Source organism: Patagioenas fasciata, chromosome 2 (genome assembly GCF_037038585.1).
Source record: "Patagioenas fasciata isolate bPatFas1 chromosome 2, bPatFas1.hap1, whole genome shotgun sequence".
In the NCBI taxonomy this organism is placed as follows: Eukaryota; Metazoa; Chordata; class Aves; order Columbiformes; family Columbidae; genus Patagioenas; species Patagioenas fasciata.
The window spans coordinates 2,224,936-2,239,863 of NC_092521.1; the positions used below are offsets into that span (position 1 = coordinate 2,224,936).

General features: G+C 50.1%; 1 protein-coding gene across 2 annotated transcripts in view; it reads left to right on the forward strand.

Annotated features, from left to right (window-relative positions):
- The first annotated feature begins 682 nt into the window (after window positions 1–682).
- Window positions 683–14,928, forward strand: part of ZC3H3 (zinc finger CCCH-type containing 3) — a 201,882-nt gene continuing 187,636 nt past the window's right edge. For both annotated transcript variants that reach the window (XM_065832570.2, XM_071803739.1), the window contains exons 1-3: window positions 683–761; window positions 3,241–4,651; window positions 6,076–6,254. In XM_065832570.2, coding sequence (XP_065688642.1) covers window positions 716–761; window positions 3,241–4,651; window positions 6,076–6,254 — 1,636 coding nt within the window. In that variant the 5' untranslated portion in view covers window positions 683–715. The remainder of the gene's footprint in view (window positions 762–3,240; window positions 4,652–6,075; window positions 6,255–14,928) is intronic.

Below are 14,928 nucleotides of genomic sequence, written 5' to 3' on the forward strand. Positions count from 1 at the left end.
CAGGCTGAGATGGGAACAGGGGATGGGGACAGCAAGACTAAGCTGGGCTGGGGACAGGGGATGGGGAGAGCAGGACTGGGCTAAGAGTAGGGACAAGGGACAGCTGGGATAGCACAGGCTGGGGAGACAGGATGGGGACAGCAGGACTGGGCTAAGAGCAGGGACAAGGGACAGCTGGGATAGCACAGGCTGGGGAGAGAGGATGGGGACAGCAGGACCAAGCTGAGATGGGGACAAGGGATGGGGACAGTGAGTCTGAGCTGGGCTGGGCACAGGGCATGGGGACAGCTGGACCAGGCTGGGCTGGGGACAGGCTGAGATGGGGACAGCAGGACTGAGCTGGGCTGGGGACAGCGTCTGGGGACAGTTGGACCATGATGGGCTGGGGACAGGGGACAGTTGTGGCAGCCCACACTGGGGACAGGCAATGGGAACAGCTGGGCCAGGCCGGGCTGGGGACAGCCGGGTTCGCCCAGGCTGGGGCCAAGGGATGGGGCCAGCCAGACCAGACTACGCTGGGCTGGGGCCAGGGGGTGGAAGAAGCCGCAGCCGCCCGGGCCCAGCACAAGGCCCAGGCCTCAGGCCTCACCGGGCCGCATAGGCCGCAGCTCCTTCCGTTGCCAAGCAACGGTCGCCGCGCGCTCACGTGATCGGCCAACGGCCCGGCGCGCGGCGATGACGTAGAGGGGCGGGGCCGGGCGGTAGAGCTGCGGGGATGGAGGAGAGGGAGAGGCTGTGGCGGCAGATCCGGCTGCTGCAGGGTACGGACCGGGGGAGAGGCTGCTCGGAGGGGACCCGGGAGACCGGGGAAGGGAACGGGTGGGTTGTGAGGGGACGCGGGGGGGCCGGGTTGTAGGGGAACCCGGGAGGGTGGAGGGGGGGCAGGTTGTGAGGGGACTCAGGAGTCGATGGGTGTGGGGGAGTGGGGGTGGGTTGTGAGGAGACCCAGGGAGGCGGGGGCGAGATGTGAGGGGATCTGGAGAGGGGTCGGGTTGTGAGGGGACTCAGGAGTCGATGGGGCGGGGTGGGTTGTGAGGGGAGCCGGGGCGAGGGGTGGGTTTTGGGGGGATTCAGAAGTCGATGGGAGGTGGGGAGTTTTGGGTTGGGACGGGACCCAGGAGTCGGTGGAGGGGGCCTGTGAAGGGACCCGGGGGCGCCGCGGGGCTCAGGTTGTGAGGGGACCCAGAAGTCGATGCGGGGCGGGGGCTGTGAGGGGACCCGGGTTGGGGGGAGTCGGATTGTGAGGAGACCCAGAAGTCGATGAGGGCGAGCGGGTTTTGAGGGGACTCAGGAGTCCATGTGGGGTGGGCTGTGAGGGGACCCGAGTTGGGGGGAGTGGGTTTTGAGGGGACCCAGGAGTCTACGAGGGGGGGAGGGGGGGGTTGTGAGGGTGCCCTGGGCGTCCTGGGGGGAGGGGCGGGTTGTGAAGGAGACCTTGGAGTCTTAAGGGAGGATCCGAGAGCCTGAGCGAGGGGGGGTGGGGAAGAACCCAGGAGTGCCGGGGAAGGGGAGGGGGAGGGGTGAGGCCTGAGAAGGGCCTGCGGGGTGGGGGAGGGGAGAGGACCCAGGAGTGCTGGCCAGGGAGGGAAGGAGCCCAGAGAGAACTGGGGAGGTTTGGGGGTCCCCGTGGGGGGGATCCCCATGTTAGTGGTCCCTGTAGGATCAGTGACCCTTCTGGCTGGAGGGATAGGGGTGTCCCCTGCGCTGCAGCCCCTGGGGATGGTGACAAAGAGGTGGGACGTGCCCCTCGCCCTCTGTCCCTTGAGTCTTAATCATGGTGGAGGAGTGTGTGTGGGGGATATATTTGTCCTTTCCTAGAATCATAGAATATAATCGTTTTGGTTGGACGAGACCCTCAGGATCATCAAGTCCAACCATAACCCAACTCTAGCACTAAACTGTGTCCCTAAGAACCTTGCCTAAATGCCTTTTAAACCCCTCCAGGAATGGTGACTCCACCACTGCCATGAGCAACCTGTTCCAAAATAAGCATTGGTGCTTATTCTTAGTGCTGACTTGCTCTGTGCACCCTAAAATGATATTTCCTCTCGAAAATCCTCTGATAATTCGTTTTATTGGAAGGGTTTTCTAAGCACTGTGTACAGGACCTTCCTAATCAACGTGTATCTATTATCCACATTACTTTGTTTGTACACCAAAGTGCCGGGGAGGTGTGGTGGTTTGGCAGAGGGATGTGCAGTGACTCAACAGCGGAGCTGGGGCCACCCCGGAGCCTCCTCATCATCACGGGTTTGAGTGAGAAAAGCCATGAATCTGGTGAAGGGGCTGGAGCACAAGTGTGATGGGAACAGCTGAGGGACTTGGGGGGTTCAGCTGGAGAACAGGAGCTGAGGGGAGACCTTCTGATCTCTGAACTGCCTGAAAGGAGGTTGTAGTGAGATAGTGGTTGGTCTCTTCTCGCAAGTAATGAATGATAGAATGAGGGGAAATGGCCTCAAGTTGCACCAAGGGAAGTTGAGGTTGGATCTTGGGAACAATTTCTTCCCAGAAAGGGCTGTTGGGCGTTGGAACAGGCTGCCCAGGACAGTGGTGGAGTCACCATCCCTGAAGGTGTTGAATAGACGTGGAGCTGAGGTTCTCAGGGACATGGGGTGGTGCCAGGGGTGGGGGAGTGGTTGGACTCGATAATCTTCAAGGTCTTTTCTAACCTCAGTGATTCTATGAGTTTTGTTTGGAGCTGGTGGTGGCTGTTCTAGGTTATGTGCACAAGCACACCCTTCAGAGACTGTCCTGAAAAGATATCTGGAGATAAAAGTAGCATTTTTTAAATACCAGGCTCCAAAAACAATAATTCAAGCATCCGTTTTGGCATATAAAAGAGAGCATAAATCATAGAATGTCCCGACTTGGAAGGGACCCACAAGGATCATCGAGTCCAACTCCTGTCCCTGCACAGGGCAACCCCACAGTTCACACTGAGTGTCTGAGGGTGTTGTCCAGTCTCGGGGCAAAATGTGGTCGACAGCACTAGTAGAGTGTGTTAAGGGTGTGTTAGTGAGCCTGTGGTTCAGACCTGCATTGAGTTGTCCTGCGAAATGGCTTTTGTTATTGATTTTCATCAGAATCGAGGGAGACTTTTAAGTGTTGCCTTCCAGTGCTGGTTGTCTGAAATGTGGCCTGAGCGATCGTCCTCATTGCAGCGTGAAGAAAACCGATGCTATGGTGCTGTCAAACACCTGTGGGATTATGATTAACAGACTCTTGTTTGCTTCTCCTTAGGTCTTATAAACAACCATAAAAACACGCATGGGGACGTGCCGCGACCGCTGCCATCTGCGGCACTGAGGTGGAACAATCCCCGCCACTCCACCTTCAGGAGGGGGACATTTTCGGCCAGGTACCCCCAGCAGCCCCCCAGGGATTTCCAGCTGCACCAAGGTCCCTCCTGGAGGAAAAAATATTCCCTCGTCAACCGGCCACCGGGATCGGCGTGTGACGTTGGAAGCAGTGGAAGTGCCAGCACATCTTGGGCTTTTGGAAGCCGTGGGGACAGCCGGGTCCCTGAGCCACCGGAATCATCCCCGGAGAGACATGTGGACTTAACCACAGATGGAAATATCGTCGTGGGGATTCAACTGCCTCAGAGAGCCGACCCATTTGGAGATACGAAAGATTTTGACGATGTGGGTTCTTACTGTGAATTTTCGGGGCTGAAAACACTCGTCACTGTGCCGGGAGACAGTAAAAATGTGCAGAAATCTCTGTACCCAAGCCAAAGTGAAGAGAGACGACCCTCTCTCTCCATTTCATTCAGCTCATCTCACCGGTTTGTGAGTTCAGCGTACGTGAGTGTGCCGGATAAGCCTCGAATAGTGTGTCAGGCCAGCAGTGTGGTCGCGAACTCCCTGACCTCCTGCGGAAGCACCAGCGAAAGCGCTGTGACGCTGAAATCGGAGCCGCAGCAGCTTTCGGTGGTGCCGGATCGCGAGCCGGCTCGACACTTGGTTCGGGTGAAGACAGAACCGCTGGCTCCAGGGCAGGCTGGTTCTGAGCAGGTCACGGATGCTTCCAGAGAACCAAAGCTCCTTGGAAACAATGCGATGTGCTCCAGGCCCGCTCAAACCGCACCTTTGGTGGCTGGGTTGACTCCAATGAAAAGCAGGTTTTCTGTAGTCCCCAAAACCGCTGCTCTCCAGAGAGCTTCTTCGATACCTGTCTCTGGCAAAGCTCCGAAATTTAGGAAAACTAATTACACGTGGGTCGCAAACCCTGGGAAATGCTCTCGTCCTGTGAAGAGGTGGGTCAGCCCTAGAGCATCAGAAAGCGCTAAGAAGGTCAATGCTGGAACAGAAAAAGTTGCTAAACTATCGCCAAAATCCGACTTGGGTGCAAAACTGAAGAAATCTGGACTCCAGTCCAAACTGGGTGTTTCTCCCAGTAAATATAAGTGGAAAGCTTCCAGCCTGCAGGCCTTGCCTTCCACCTCAAAATCAGCGTTCAGGTGGCGATCCGAGGATCACAAAAAACCTCCGGCCCTCGATCTCCTTCGAACCAGCGCTGTCCCGGCACCTCCAAGCACAGCGTCTGGTGTCGCTCTCGGCGCGACCAAGTCCTCCTTGGGCGATGCTGTGTTGTCCAGTTACAAAGTGAAGAGTCGGACAAAAATCATTAAGAGAAAAGGAAATTTGGGGTAAGCTGCTGGTTGTCTTAACGGTGTGATTGCGCTGGTCGTGTTTTGTCTGCTGGCTTCACGTAAGTTGTGGCTATAAGTGAAATTGTATGCTAGAGGGTGTCTTTGTTTTTCTCTTTCCAAGCGTGGTGACTTTGTTCTCTCTGGAGTTTTCCAGGGTTCAAGGCCTCAGGTTTTAATTGTTTTCACAGTCTGTGTAAACTCTGATTGAACCTTTAAAACAGAGCTGGGTTTTCTTCTCATCTCATTCTCTGAAGATTTTACTGCAGCACTTTGTGGTCTCCTCCCTGCCCTGAATAACAGACTAATATTCAAAGGCATGGAAAGAACTGTCTTCCTTTATTGATTTATTTTCAAATTCCTGTACTTTTGTTGCATTGAGGGGTGGGGAAAGGAGGAGAAGTGGCTTGAATCATGGATCATCTGTCCCTATAAAGCATTTTGCAGACCTTGGGATGGGAGATGAGCTGTGCAGGCCGGGGAGAACCACTGTCCGTAGTGTTCTGGGGTCTTGTGGAGCCAATTTTCACCCTTGACCATGTGTGATAGAGCCAGAGTACAATGGGAAGGTTCTAAATGAAGCCTGGTGGAAGGAAAAGGCGTGTGGGACAAGTTATCTGCAAAAGAGCTTTGCACTGGACTGGGAATCAAGGGGAAGCAAGATAAAAGATTGGGACCAAACGTTCTGTGAAAGCCGGTGTGTCATGGAAGTGCCACAAGGGCCTTTTTTATGGTGTTTTTTGTGTGTTTTCTGTTGACTTTTCTTGGCAGGGGAGGGTTCAGTGGGATGGGGCGAGGGTTGGTGGCTCAGCTGTGTCACTTCTCTACCACTGAACTCAGACACACCCTCAGCGCAGTTGACACATGGTTTGGCTCCTTCCTCGCCGCAATAACGCCACGCTCAAGCTCTTGAAAATTGAGGCCTAAATAACTATTCTCCATGACTCAATGAGCTCGTAACACGGCACCGATTGAGAATCTGGTGCCTCCCTTCCAGCTTCTGTTTCCCAGATTCTCTGCTCGGTGCTTCACTGCAGGTGAAAACCCTCCTGGTTTGCTGAGGAAAGTGTCTGTGGGTGGATTGTGCTGGGAAAATCACTCTGGAGCAAAGTGCCTGGAGAAGCTGGGACTTTTTGGCAGTCAGGGAGATAAGATCCTCTCATCTTACTAAAGGATGGCATCCACTCCCCTGAGCAGAAAACAGGAGGGAATGAGTTGAGTTAGGCTGTCAAATACCTCCTGCTTTGCCAAAAATTCATCCCACTTGCCTGTTTATTTGTAATTTTCTCTTTGGTGCTTCTTATCGCCCTTGGGTAAGGTAGAAGGGTGGAACGTGGTGATGCTGCTTTTCTTCTCAGCTCTGGGCAAGGGGATAAAGCGTGTTTTAGTCACCTCTTCTAACTGTGTGACGTTCCCCTCTGTAGTTCCCCGCCGGATAAGAAGAGCAGCTCCTTGCCCACCGCGCCTCAGAAAAGCCACTTCCACCTCAGGAAGAAAAACTCCTCGCGGGGGAAACCCGTGACGCCAAAACGTTCCTCGCCCAAAGGTCTGGTGCAGATCACCAAGCACAGGCTCTGCCGCCTGCCGGGCTCCGCCAGGGAAGGTAGGAACAACCATCCCCAAGGGATGACGGGGACCGCGTGCCGACAAATCGGTTCCGAGGGAAGATTTGGGGATTTAGAAATGGGCTACCAGGTTCTGCAGGAGGTGAATCTACTGTTGTTGATCCCGGAGCTGAAGTTTGGTTGAGTAACGTTTTTACTTGACCCCAGAGCTTGGTATCTCCAGATGAGACCGTTTTAAAGCTGCTTCTTGCTTTTAACGTGGTTTTGCTGGACTTGCAAGCGTCAAATAAGAAAGTGTTCAAGGATGGAAGGGGATGGCAGAGGCAGAAATGCATCTGTAAGATGAATCTCTCGTTTTACACCAGCCACAATTTTGTGTATGTCATGAGATTCTCCTCTAGCGACTACAGACCTACCTCATGCACCTGTATCCCGATGTGATGTCTGTGGGCGTTTAGGTATTGTATGTAATTTGCTTAAAATAGCACTAATTAGAGGAATGCCATGCCGTTGCGTTTTTATGGACACGTAGTTTTGGCTTGGCAACGGTTGAAGCAGAAATGGGCTGCTTGAGGAGGAGCAGCTACATGTGCGTGAAATGTTTTTGTGATGTTTCTGCCTCAGAGTTTGGTTGTAATGTTCAGTATTGACCTTATCATGGACAAATGGCTCCACCACCCTGAAATTAAAGTGTATACGAAGCACGTTTTCGCTTGCCTGCGGCATGGACCCCGTGATCAGTGTCCCTTAAATGGGGAGGGCTGTTCAGGCCATGACGTTGCTACGATCTGTCTCTAAAAGTAAAGCTGTCGAGCTTCTGTTTTCGTGTAGACACCTCTGTGGTTTCCTGTTCTGCGCTTCAACTACAGAGTTTACAGGCGTGATGATAGTTATTTCGTGTCGAGATGTTGCCGTGTTTTGACGGGCGAAAAGACAAGAATGGGGGCTTGAGGTTCAGGAAAGGGAGAAGTTTTTTGTGGGAGGAGAGGAGAAAGAATCTTGTGTGTGTTTGAGGAGGGTTTGGAAGGATAGGGGAGGCTGTTGCGGGGGAGTAATTTAGGGTTCTGCTTGCTGCAGAGCAATATTTAGATTTCTTAAAGAGAAGCGCAACTTCAAAGAGTTCAATGGCGGGTTCACTCTATTATTTGCTGCATGGGGGAAATATGCCAAGCTGAATACTGCTGATTTCTCTCCAGATGCCCGTACCTGAAGCAAAATGTCAAGTGTCTTCCCTCCATTGTAACTATTCGCTCCAGGGGCTGTTTCTTGGAGCTCCAGAGACAAACTTTCAGGCGAGGCTGTATCTGTTGTGGTGCAAACTGTCAGGTTTCTTCTCTCCCTGATAACCGGAGTCTATTTTAGAACTCCAGCAGCAAACTTTCAAGCGTGACTTGATAACCATATGCAGGGCAGACTTTCAGGAGACAAAATTCTTAGAAAATAGAGAATTTAATAGAGTAGAGTAGCAGAAGGGCTGGCTCGAGCTGGGTACCTGCGCAGAGATCCCTCGTGAGCATAGAAAACCACAAACTTTTCTATCTTTACAGACCATTCACACCATGATTCAGTCCTATAGCAATATTTCACTTTGAGGTCTTCTTGCTTCTCATTGGATCTTTTTATCACATTCCACATGGTCTTTGTTTTGTTCAGCTGTAGACAATGTTTATGGTCCGTGGCCTTGCAGGTGCTGTTTTGTCTGAATAAATCCTTTCTTAGCGAAGTGCAAACCAGACCTTATCTTGCAAGTGTTCCGTGTAGTTTGTAGCTGCTTTTAGTAACGACGAGCAGAACTTTACAGCTTAAAATTTTAGCAAATACACCTTACTAAGTAACACGAAGCAAAGAGAAGATTGAAAATCATACAACCTTATATCTCTAAATAATTCATTTAATTTAGTGTGCATCTACTTAAGCAAAATGATTAATATTGAGCTTGAATTGGGCTCATCCACTGAACTCTGAGTAGTAAAACCATCGCCATACATCTCACTTATTTAGCAGGGAGAGCTCAAAGCGGGCATAGTTCAGCATTCAAGCGATCACTTGATTTGGGGGCTCGTAGGGGACCTTTTGCCAGTATGAGTCATTGAATAAATCTTTATGCTGTAAAGTTCCTTTTTAAAGAGTTTACTTCGCTTGCCAAGAGCCTGATGTGAGCAGCTCTGCTGTAAACTCTGGAAATATAGATGAATTTGAATTTGCAACAGCATTTTACATATGTGGAAGTTGAGGTACTGAGTATTGTCAATCTGAGTTCCTTGATTGAAGGTGAACTTCTCATACTGAAAAGATTTTTGATCTTAAACTGCATAGGGCTGAATATATGTAGCTAGAGCAGAAATAAGTTTGTGTTCCTGGCTCTTCCTCCCTTTATAAATGCCATAAATCCTCCTTATTCCCTGCATCTCGCTGTGGGAACATGGACACTGATGCCTCTCCCTCCTTCCTCCTCCCCCTCCTCTCCCTCCTTCCTCCTCCCCCTCCTCTCCCTCCTTCCTCCTCCCCCTCCTCTCCCTCCTTCCTCCTCTCCCTCCTTCCTCCTCTCCCTCCTTCCTCCTCTCCCTCCTTCCTCCTCTCCCTCCTTCCTCCTCTCCCTCCTTCCTCCTCTCCCTCCTTCCTCCTCTCCCTCCTTCCTCCTCTCCCTCCTTCCTCCTCTCCCTCCTTCCTCCTCCCCCTCCTCTCCCTCCTTCCTCCTCCCCCTCCTCTCCCTCCTTCCTCCTCCCCCTCCTCTCCCTCCTTCCTCCTCCCCCTCCTCTCCCTCCTTCCTCCTCCCCCTCCTCTCCCTCCTTCCTCCTCCCCCTCCTCTCCCTCCTTCCTCCTCCCCCTCCTCTCCCTCCTTCCTCCTCCCCCTCCTCTCCCTCCTTCCTCCTCCCCCTCCTCTCCCTCCTTCCTCCTCCCCCTCCTCTCCCTCCTTCCTCCTCCCCCTCCTCTCCCTCCTTCCTCCTCCCCCTCCTCTCCCTCCTTCCTCCTCCCCCTCCTCTCCCTCCTTCCTCCTCCCCCTCCTCTCCCTCCTTCCTCCTCCCCCTCCTCTCCCTCCTTCCTCCTCTTTTTCCCTTTACTGCTGAGACATCAAGCACTAAATGCTGATATTGTACAGGGTCGCTGCAATTCTCTCCTCTTTTGTACCATCATCTCGGGCGCTCCCGAAGCACTTGATTTGTACCTTCCCGGGCCACTGTCAGCTTGGCAAGGCAGCTGCCCAGTGATTTACGGCTGCTTTCTTTCTCTAGTTACAAGAAATTCAGAGAAATTCAGCAAGTTTTGAGTGCTTCGAAATTTGTTTTTGCCCAGGGAGACCATATATGGTTTAGTACAAAAAGATTATTAGACACTGGATGGGGCAGTGACGTTTGCAAGGCAGCATCATGAACTCTGATGAGAGCGTAGCCACTGATAGCGCTTGGAACAGCTCAGACGGCACATTCAGTGCCTCTAAATGCATAATTATGTATATGATGGCATCTTCTGGTTTCACAGTGGTTCTATATGGATCTGTAATTATGTATATGATGCTCGCTGTCTGCTGGTTTCGCAATGGTCCTATATAAATGTATCATTATGTATAGGATGGTCGATGTTTTCTGGTTTCATATAGCAAATAGAAATAAGTGGAGGCTTTAAGTGGGTTGAATTCCTGGCTCTCAGATCTGAAAGGTTTTGCAGATTTGTTTTTATTTCTCTTTTCTTGTGCTAATTTGGGTATTAAGCGAGTGGTGGAGTTTGAAGTCTTGCTGTTTCTCGCAAGACAAGCGTGAGGGAAGTAAATGGGGTACAGAGATGTTACTGAGAACCTCTTGGGGAACCTCTGGGGACCAGACTGGTGACAACCCAGCACGTTTGTGCAAAAAAGGGTGTGAAAAAGCCACATCAACCCCTTCCTTCCTGCTGTTGTGACACAGCTTTGCTGTTTTCTCGTTTGTCCTGTTCAACGAGCTTTTGGGATATGTGGTGCAAGCCATACTCACCAAAGACATTAATCCTGCCTCTCCCAAGCGTGTAACGCCAAGTCCTGTCCATCTCCTGATTCTCCAATTCCCTTCTTAGCCCCAGATGTTTGATCTCCCAGCTGCTCCGTTTCAAATCTGTATTTCCCAACGGTCTATTTGGAAGCGCTTTCCATGTTTAATTTAAGGATCGGTGATCAGACCAGAGAGATTATTTAGGCTGCTTGCATGATGAGCTTTACACCTTCACCTCTTCTTGATTAACTCCAAAATACTTGTTTGATTAAACAGAACATTAGAAATCGGGGTATGTCCCAAACTGAAGTCGCCCTGATGGGCCCATTGAGCGGTGGAGCGTTTCTAACGCAGTTTAGTGCTCTGTTCATCCAGGTATAATAACTTGGGGCTGATGCTGGGGCAGAACGTGTGTGCAGGACCATTTCAAGTGCTCGACCAAAGCGAGGAGGAATAGAAAACATTCTGTTGCTCAGCGGAGCCGAATAAATGTTGATAAACCAGATGTCAGACTTCTTGACCACCTAGTATCATAGAATTATAGAATGCTAGGCATTGGAAGGGCCCTGGAAAGCTCATCCAGTGCAATCCCCCCGAAGCAGGAACACCCAGCTGAGGTTCCACAGGAAGGGGTCCAGGCGGGTTTGAATGTCTGCAGAGAAGGAGACTCCACAACCTCCCTGGGCAGCCTGGGCCAGGCTCTGCCGCCCTCACCATGAAGAAGTTTCTTCTCAAATTTAAGTGGAACCTTTTGTGTTCCAGTTTGTACCCATTGCCCCTTGTCCTGTCATTGGTTGTCACCGAGAAGAGCCTGGCTCCATCCTCCTGACACTCACCCTTTCTATATCTGTAAACATGAATGAGTCCCCCCTCAGTCTCCTCTTCTCCAGCTCCAGAGCCCCAGCTCCCTCAGCCTTTCCTCACACGGGAGATGCTCCACTCCCTTCAGCATCTTGGTGGCTGCGCTGGACTCTCTCCAGCAGTTCCCTGTCCTTCTGGAGCTGAGGGGCCACAACTGGACACAATATTCCAGGTGTGGTCTCTCCAGGGCAGAGCAGAGGGGCAGGAGAACCTCTCTGACCTACTGACCACCCCCTTCTAACCCACCCCAGGATGCCATTGGCCCTCTTGGTCACAAGGGCCCAGTGCTGGCTCATGGTCATAACTTGAGTTAGTACTCAATGTGCCATTAATGTTAGAGTTTTCGTTTGGTTTTTTTCAAGTTCTTTCTTTACATTTAACTTCTTAGGCTCTTTTTGGAGAACTTGAAAATAATGAGATAGTTGCTTTAGTGGGAGTTGTGACTCAGGTAACGTGTGTTTGCATTGAGCACCATCATGAACCCAATGGAGCCTCCAACCTTCCCCTCCTTTGAGCTTCACAGTTCTTGTATTTCTGCTTCATTCGGCACCTGCATATTTCAGATTTTTGTCTGAATTTCAGGCTTCACTTATACATTTATCTATAGGTCAGGCTGTCGGGTGTAGACAGAATGAAGGGGATAAAACGCAGCAGGTGTTTTTGGTATTTGATTTGCAGAATAAATACTGGGCTCCTACTCTGTCCTTTGATGAGGAACTTTCCTACCAGTAAGGATATGTTGTAATTATGCTGTTTAAATGACAAATGTCTATCCGGAATTGGTTTTCTGTTGCTTATTTGTTATAGCAAATAACCAGTCTAATAAAATTGTGATGGATATGGTGGGACAACAGCACTTTTTGACCATGTGCTGTCCCATTAACTTGGGCAACATTTATCATTTTTCTCCAAACTGGATTATTCCCAAAAGCACAGGGAATTTTACCACCAGTTTTTAAGGGAAAATACCAACTTTTAAGTGAGGTTGGATTGATTGGATACAATGGCAGAGGGATGTACCCACTCCTCCTGTCCTAGAATTCCTATGGATGCAGCAATCCCTCCTCTTCCCCAACAGCCTTTCACTCCCAGCTCTTATTTGACATTTTACAGGGTGAGGCCTTTTCTCAAGTCTTATTTTTGCTGACAGGTGAGTCCTTGAACTTGTGAACCTCTGGCAGCTTTGAAAATCTCACCAATGGATTTTACACCCCCTTCTATTTTCTTTTTGTTTAAATGAAGGCAAATCAGTCAATATTTCTAATGGAGACATTGTCGGGACACTGTGGTTTGATGTTTCTTTTATTAAACTGTATTCTTGCTTTGTATATATATATATATATATATATATGTATGTATATATGTATTTCTATTCAGTGAACTTCACAATGTGTCGCTGCTGTTTGTGCGGCGACAGCTCAGCTCACGTTACAGCTGGTGCGGCGTCTCTGTTCCGTCCTATTAAAAGCAGTTGGAGGTGCAATTCCTGCCCTCTAGTCAGGGAAAAGCAAAGCTCAGGACCCCTCGGGGTTCATCGCATCCTTTCTTTTCCGCTCCATCATTACTCTCATCTTTCCGAACCAACGCCGCTTTTTGACCGGGTGCTGTCCAATTAGCTCGGCCAACATTTATCCTCTTTGTCCAAACTGGGTTATTCCCAACAGCACGGGGAACTTTATCACCAGTTTTTAAGGGAAAATACTAGCCTCTAAGTGAGGTTTACTCTGGATGCGATGGCAGATGTTCCTGCTTCTCCTCTCCTAAAATTCCAGTGGATGCAGCAATCCCTCCTCTTCCCCAACAGCATTTTACTCCCAGCTCTTATTTGACATTTTACAGGGTGAGGCCCTTTCTCAAGTCTTGTTTTTGATGACAGGCAGGTCCTTGTGGTTGTGAACCTTTCCAAACATAAAGAATCAAGCAGTCTCCCTCCTTGGCTGCAACGCCGGTAAGTTCACCCTGCTCGGGCATTCGCCCTGTCGGCGTTTCTTATTCCCCAGGCTTTTTCTCTAGATGGTAAGCGCTTAAAAGGAAGATTTAATTCCTTTTAATGTCCGAGACGTGGCAGCTCTGTGCATGGGGAGCTGCGTCGTGCGTCGTTTGCCGCTCAAACAGAGAACGGGGGATTTTTGGGGTGTCTCTCCATTCCCCGCAGCCCTGCAGAGGGCACTCGTGCCCCTCGCATCTCCCCCGTCCACCTTTTTCTGGTTATTGATGGCCTAATTTCGTCTTGATGTGAAAGAAAGCAGATATCGAGTAATTTGCAGCAATAACCTGCTAATGCCGGGCCGGTATCAAAACTCCCATGTTCATTTCAAGTGGCAGATAAAACACTAATATATAATTATCCTTGCAAATTGGATTGTTTTAAATAACCAAAAGGCTACGGCCAGGAGAAAACTATCCCATTTCCCTTGAGTTACTATTGCGGTGTAATTGCTGCGTTCAATCAATTTCCTTGGCATTACAAATTCCATCACAATCAACATTAAGCTTTATTCATTGTGATGGCAAAGAGCCGGGCCATTTCTCCTCTTTTCCTTAACTGGCAAAATTAATCAGGGAAAAGATTTTAAACATTTACCCGTGCGAAAGAGGTCAGCTCTGCCACTATATTGCTCAGCAGATAAGGGGGCTAATAAAAAGAAAATTGAATTACTAATGATCGCCAGGAACAGAGTATATAAAACCTGGCAATCGCCCGGTTCAGGAAAAAAGGAGAATCAATTTTCCTCGGCCAAGGTGCGCTCGTTTTTTATTTGGCCGCATATTATCAGCGATTTAATTTGAGAGCGCATAAACAGGAGGAAACGGGGAAGGAAATAATGAGCCCGAAGGTGTAAAATGCCGCAGGATCCACGCTGTACGCAATTTATTTGGCACAACAGATAATCGCTTTAATTGAATTCCAAAAGTGCATCGTTCAGCAGCGGCGCGGGCCGCCCGCCCGGGGGGATTGCGGGATATTACAAAGAGGCTCCTCGGTGGCTTTTCCCCTCCTGTAACGTCCCCTTCCAGGCAGGACTTTCTCACCCATGTGCCCGGGATTGTTTAGACTGAAAGCAGAAGACGGAGAAAGCGAGAAGCAGGTTCCTCTAGGGACTCTCCTTTATCACATCGCTACGTTTGATCCGTTTCTTTAACAATTGTTTTACTCTCGGGGTGAGATTGCCGTGGAAATCCGTGGCGTGGAACCCGGTTGTGTCGTTGCGTCAATTGAACTTATTTTTTTGGTGTCCCAACTGTTCTAAAAGCCTCATCCTGCTTATAGTCAGTCCTGGTTTGCGTATTAAATTAATTTTGGCATAATAGCTTTTGGATTTTGCCTGGGAGAGGTGGGTGGTGGGACAGAAGCTGCGGGTTCCGTTCCTGAGCTGCGCGCTCAGGGACGTCTCCAGATGCGTTGTGGAGGTTCATCTTCCCTTCTTTGGCTTTGGAAAGTGGGGAGACTCGTGCCAAGGTGGGAATAATATCATTACTCAGTGCTTTGTGTGTTCAGAGTGCTTTGTAGGGTTTCATTAATGAAGTGGTGGTTTGGTACGGTGGCACAGAGGGGCCGTGTTACCGTCTCCTTTGGCAAAGGAAACCAAATAAACGAGGAGGCGCAGCAAGGACCGTTCTGTGTTGCATCCACTACATGCACATCTAAGAGACTAATTTTTGTCTTTCGCCCCCTTTAAAATCTTCCTTTCCGGCTGATCTTTACCTTTCTCCTGCTCCCAATGCAGATAACACAGTGGTTCGCGTTACCACTTTCCTGCTTGTCCCCCGTTGCCACCACCGATGCTGAAGCCGGTTGCCGCCAACGTACCAAACAGAAGGAAATCCCATTTGTATTTCCTTCCTTCCAGAGAGAAATTCCATCAGGATTTGTTAGACCTTCACCCTA